The sequence below is a fragment of the Emydura macquarii genome, unplaced genomic scaffold (assembly GCF_026122565.2).
Source record: "Emydura macquarii macquarii isolate MOO-44397 ecotype Brisbane River unplaced genomic scaffold, CSIRO-AGI_Emac_v2 contig_2805, whole genome shotgun sequence".
Lineage (NCBI taxonomy): Eukaryota > Metazoa > Chordata > Testudines > Chelidae > Emydura > Emydura macquarii.
Window position 1 is genome coordinate 633,070 of NW_027132942.1, and position 6,241 is coordinate 639,310.

Genomic DNA, 6,241 nt, shown 5'->3' on the forward strand with positions numbered 1-6,241 from the left:
CAGTTCCAGAGGGGTAGCCGTGTTAGTCTGTATACAGCAAAAACAACGAGAGTCCTATAGCACCTTAAAGACTAACAAATTTAATTTCTGCAGGCATAAGCTTTCGTGGGCTGCAACCCACTTCATCAGATGCAAGAAACAGAAATCAGATAGGGGGTGTATATATACATCCAAGAGTAAGGAACAACAATGGGGAGGGTAGGTGTTAGCAAAGTCCATTCAGTTAGAGTAGATGAGGCCTATTCACAACCGTTGATTAGAAGGTGAGAATGTGTGAACAGTGACAATTACTTCCTGTAATGAGATAACCGTTCCAAGTCCCTGTTCAGACCCAGTTTGATTGTGTCAAGTTTGCATACGAGTTCCAGCTCTGCAGTTTCTCACTGACGTCTGTTTTTCATGATCTGAAGCAGGGACTTGAATTCCTGAGTCCAGGCTATAGAGTCTCTGTCTCTTCTTTTGGAGCTGATCCACTAAATAATATTTCTTGGGCCAGAGAGAGAGATGCACAATGAAACCAAATTCTGCAACCTCAAAATGTTTCACAAAACAGAAGGATTGTTTTCCAGCCAGCCCTGTGAACACACGTGGTAGTGTTAAGTCACAGGCTGTGTTTTACCTTCAGCAATTCTCCTGTGGGAGGGAAGGGGACAGGCCTGGCAGGGGATCCGGGTTCTAGTGCCAACCTTTCCATTGGCTTGCAGCAATGATTGCTGCGTGCCTCAGTTTTGCAGGGATAGCTGTGTTCCCCCACTGCTGGAAAACCCTTTGAGATCAGCAGTTGAAAGGTGCTAAGTGCCCTTAGTTATTATGTATTATGTTATTATTTGAAGAAAGAATGGAAAACTCTTTGCTGTTCTGAAATTGTAATGGCTGGGGGCTTGTCAGGAGGGGAGATGTCCCGGCAACCTCCCACTGCCAAGAACACTTAAAACGTTGCTTAATGGTGGAGTCCAACTGAAGACACGGCTAACGAGGAGCCTGACCCAGGGACCATTGAAGTCAGTGGGAAGGGTTTTGTTTTGTTCATGGACTTCAGCAGGGATTGGATCTGGCTGGAGCTTATTATTTTAAGAAATATTCTTGGCAGGGATCGTTTTTATGATCTTACTGAAGCTGAACTCCACGTGTGTTTTTGCTCCTTAGGAGTATTGCCAAGAGTTCATCGCCGAATGGAGGAAACTGGATCTGGATGTGGTGCTGGGTCCGGTTTTGGGCCCTGCTTTTCCGATTGGATTTCCTGGGAAGCTCTCAGGTACGATTCTTGGGAACTCCTAGAGTCTGGCACATCTCAACTTCGTGTTGTTCAAGGAACTCTGACTCGTCAGTTCTTACTCTCTTTAATAGCCCTTGCAGTCCACTCTGAAATGGCTGGAGTTTAGCCTACCTCCAGGAGCTCCTGTCCTTCTAACTCAGATCTATCTAGGACCCAAGGAGGACATTTAGCAACATGGAGAGACCAGAGTGGTCATGACCCCCAGGCTGAGAAGCCATGCATTGGGGTATGTCCGAGCACCAAGAGATTGCTTCTCTGGAAAGCCCTGCCAATGCTAGGAAGCTGAACGGTTGCTGAATATGGGTTTAGTTCTAATGAAGATTGGACCATATTATCTTAATTATCGTTTTGGAAAGCGTGAATGAATCCATGTAGAGTGGATTTGTCTTTTCTAAGCTGGTAACTCAACTGGTTTTGATACCAATTCAGGAGGACTTATTGTTAAAAATTGCTTTCGACAATGGTTCAGTGTCCAAGAATTAATGCTGGAGCATTTAATGGAGTCTCACTGCAGTGGTTTCTTTGTAGGATTCTCTGATTTTGAGTACACTTGTCTACCAGTAAATCAGACCACAGCCACAGGACCCAGACCAAAGGATGCAGGATAAAATTTTCAAAAGGACCTACATCCCATTTTAAAAAATGACTTTAGAGACCAAGTCTTGCTGAAAGTCCATGAGACGCAGCCACATAGGCCCCCAAATACCTTTGAGGGTGTGGGCCAAAGTCCCATTGACTTCAAAGGGAGATAGGCACCTAAATAACTGGCAGATCTGGGCCTAAGTCACTTCTGAAAATGGCATGAAGGCTCCTCATTCACTTGCACACTTTTGAAAATTGTACCTCTGGTGGTTTGGAAAATATCCTCCCCAACACAGCCTGATGTTTTCACAATACTGTGGTTCTTGCAGGAAGTGGCATAGTCTATGCAGGGAATAGCCTGGGGAACAGATACCATGGTGATGGGCATGGGATAAATCCCTGAATAGAGTAGGGTAGCTGGCAGGCATTTGAGAAACGTCTGCTGGAAAAGAGGTATTCTTGGATGCAGCGAACTTCACAAGAGAAGACGGACGTAGAGGGGTTGTCAGGCCTTTTATTGTCCAATGTTCCTATCATGCTGCATGTGAAGAGTCAGCAGTGAAATCTTCCCTAAGTTTACAGCGTTGTTAGAGAAAAAGAACAGGGAGACCCAGAGGTGGATTGGGTCGACGGTTACCCTTTATTGCCTGCTCGTTCCTCCTCGACGCCATGAGTGAGCCACAAGGGGGTTGGTTACTTTACAATCCTTTTATCCGTAACAGTATGTAAAGGTATACGTTTCCAGCAACTCCCCATAGACCCTTATTTGGTTATGTTAACAACTATAAAATGAATATTAACACTATATAATGAAAACAATTATACCCGCCTCTGTTTGTTATTTACGGAATTACCATACAGAGCGCAGGCACGTTACCTTGAAACCTATTATCTTTAAAATACCCACTATGCAAGGGAGGGAAAGATGATAATGCTCTTCCCACCAATGGCCTTGCGCAGAAGGAGAGTTATTTCATTAGCCTTATTCCCTGCGCAGATGGCCAGGAAGGGAGGAAAGGAAGAGAGAGAAACCAGGTTTGCCCGTGCCATGACTCTGTTCCCTGTGGCTTAGGCCTGACCATTTGTCTAGCTTTAACTCTTTACTCTGCTACAAGCGTGACTGCTCCGTCACAAAGGAAGTCGATCACCAATGGAAAACCTTTGCTCGTGGTATTGTGCCCCAAAGAAAAGGAGGGTCTGCCCTTGGAAATGGCTATAGATTGGTAACCTGAATGCCAGGCCTCTCTCTCTCTCATAGTGGCAGCGAGTTACACTATTTTGTACAACTACTTGGACTTTCCCGCCGGGGTCGTGCCTGTCACTACGGTGACAGAAGAGGATGAGGAGGAGCTGAAGAACCACAGAGGCCACTATAACGATAGGTGGGACAAGCTCTTTGCACAGGTTAGTAGCTCACCTTTCTCGGGAGGCTTGTATTGCCGTCAGCGGCCTCCCCGTTGACTGGGGGCCTAAGTCGCTTCCCCTCTCTGTGTCTTTCATGGCAGGCTATCCGTGGAGGGGTGGGGCTGCCCGTGGCAGTGCAGTGCGTGGCTCTGCCGTGGCAGGAGGAGCTGTGCCTTCGGTTCATGAAGGAGGTGGAGACGCTGACCCAAAAGAAGCAAAGAAACCTTTGACCGACGGGTGCAGTACGAGGGGCAGGACAGAACACGGCCACGTTATGATCTTACTCGTCTCCTCCAGCCAGCCGTCTGCATCAGCCATTGATGTGACTGGCACAACCTTGGTGTAATTAAATAACTTGATGGTGCTTTGTGTGTGTCCAGCCCTTTCCAGGCTGGGGGAGGGGGGAGGCGTGCCGTGCCCGGCCGGCGGTGAGGCTTTGCTACAGCACTGACGTAATACAACGTGTTGCACTTCCATAGTCTTTTAGCTCACTAAGGCCATGTCTCTTTGCAACAGCGGCGGCGCTGCAGCTGCCTGCGTCGACGGAGGGGGTCGTTCCACGCCTGTAGTTGATCCACCTCTCCGAGAGGCGTCGACCTAGCCGCGGCTATCCTGGGGGTTAGCTCAACCCAACTATGGCGACGGGGGGCAAAACGTTTCACAGCCCTGAGGGACAGAGCTAGGTTGATCTGATTTTTAAGCGTAGACCCAGGCATAAGGCTCACACCACGCTCGTGTGATTGTTTTCCCCATATTAGAGAGAGAAACTGAAGCACGGAGCTGTTTGTAACTTGCTCCAGGCCATTTAGGATCTGTCTTCACTACAGAGTTAACTCTTACTCAGGCATTGCCCTTAACCCCCCTTCCTGTCCACACACAAAGCCCTCGCACCTGCATATGGTACATCACGCCCAGGCTAGCTGCTGCAGCTTACTCATGGTGAGGATGCAGACCACATCACTCCGGTGCTGAAAGCCCCTCCCTTGCCTTCCCACTATTACCCCTGCGTGCCCAGAAGGACAGACAAGTTCTCCCACAGTTTGCTGGAAAGGAACCAGAGAGCAGCTCAGCTCAGTGCAGCACAAAAAACCCTGGGATGTGACACCTGAAGTCCCAGCGACACACCGGAGGGAGTGCGGCACTGGGGAGGACATAGGAATGCAAGTAGGCTGGCTCTTGCACCCAGGCGAGGCTCACCTGGGTGCTCAGATCCAGGTGCCCATCACCTGCACTAACTAACACCGCAGCGAAGACAGAGTGTGTGGCAGAACTGAGAATTGAACTCTTACTCCCTATCTGATGTGCTGCCGTGCACACCGGGTCCCTGGAAGGAATCTCCCCCGGGGAGGGTGATTGTAAAGACTGGTCAGGGCTCTGGGGTGGCCATTCAGAAGAGGGGTTGAATTATTGCATAGCTTGACCTGTCTTCCCCTACCTACAGAGCAGGGATTGCAAGCAGCATGTGACTCCCAGCAGTCTTGCTTCCCCCAAGGGCCTGCAATCCAGGGAGTGAATTTGACCTGGAACTCCATCGAGGTTCCTGAAATTTGCAAGCCAAGGACCCCTGACGGCTGACTGCCTCCTGGTGTTGGAGCTGTAGTAAGAAGTGAGAGCTTAAAGCCTGTAAAACAGGCTAAGGCCTAAATGGAAAAAGCCGAGTGAACAGAAGTATAAGGGGTCACTCAAGTTAACTGAAATTGGCACAGGAAAGTGCTGATACTGCAAGATTGTAAGACTGCCAAAATATTACTAAAATATGTAGCAGGTATAGGAGGTACCACGATACTAACTCTCTGAAATGACAATTTTATGGATAGAAATGACAAAATGTGATACATGGAGTTATTTTGCCCAAATCAGCCAATCAACGGAAAAAGGTGGTGTTAGACTACGTCAGGAAGGTGGCAACTACCTACATCAAAGGGGGCAGAACGAAAGTGTATGTAACAATGTATAAAAGAGGGTGTCAGAGGGAATACCGGCGTCCGGTCTAGGGGATAACGGAAAGTCCCGCCGTTGGGCCGAGGCCACTGTAACACCGCCAATATGAAACTGACCCAGAGATACTCTTTAGGTCATTTCTCATTGTGCTGCACACAATAAACCTGGCCTGGGTGCCTACGTTGCTCAGCTAATCCGTGGTCGTGTCGATTCATTCGATGGTGAGAGCCATCTCAGTTTCCTGATCAGAGCTGGGACAGCATCTACACAGGGACACGCCCGCAGCCTACACTGATAAACATCGGTGACCAACACACCGAGTACAACAGCTATATGCCATCTCATTTTGGCTCAGCAAAGGGAAATATCTTGGCTTGGAGGGTTAATGAACTGACATTTTAAGCCTTATCAACACTTAAAACTTTTGTTGACATTATACCGGTGAAACCCTCCTAGTGTGAATGTAGTTGTAGGGACAGAAAAGTGCTTTTGCCCTTGCAGCTTATTCTGGGTTTCTGAACGAAATAAGGATAATAAGAATAATAAAAAGGATTTTTTTTGCTGGTGTTCACTAGAGCTTTTGCCAGCATAGTTATGTCATTAAAAAAAACCAAAACACCTGCACACATTTTTAAGTAGCATATGCCGGCAAAACTTGTAAGTGTAGCCTTGGCATTAGTTTCAAATTCTCCTTGGTATTTTCCTAAAACAAGGAAATGCTGCATCTTTCTTAACGTAGCCAGAATCTCTGTCTATCTCTGTCTCTCTCTCTCTCACACACACGCACACACAGAAGTGTCTTGAAACAGCTCTACAGACTGAAAGGAGGTGGGTGTAAGATTCAAAGCTTGCAAGTGAACCGGAACTATGAAATCAAGAGCTTTACTGGGAAGCTGAGACACAGAGACTAAGGGAGTCGCCTAAGGTCACACAGGGAGAGCATGGAATTGAATTCAGATTTTACCAGTCCTGGATTAGCAAACAACCCCTGTAATCCTATTGGGCAGGGGTGTAAATATACACAGGTACAATCCATTA

The 6,241-nt window shown here is 47.7% G+C and overlaps 1 protein-coding gene across 2 annotated transcripts in view; it reads left to right on the top strand.

Annotated features, from left to right (window-relative positions):
* The window catches only part of LOC137166158 (fatty-acid amide hydrolase 1-like), a 28,257-nt gene extending 23,599 nt beyond the window's left edge, over positions 1-4,658 (top strand). The window contains exons 13-15 of one of the 2 annotated variants that reach the window (XM_067567795.1): positions 1,147-1,255; positions 3,117-3,240; positions 3,364-4,658. In XM_067567795.1, the coding sequence (XP_067423896.1) occupies positions 1,147-1,255; positions 3,117-3,240; positions 3,364-3,448 (318 nt within the window). In that variant the 3' untranslated portion in view covers positions 3,449-4,658. Of the gene's footprint in view, positions 1-1,146; positions 1,256-3,116; positions 3,263-3,363 lie in introns of both variants that reach the window. The other variant, XM_067567794.1, reaches the window with a different exon arrangement.
* Positions 4,659-6,241: the final 1,583 nt, after the last annotated feature.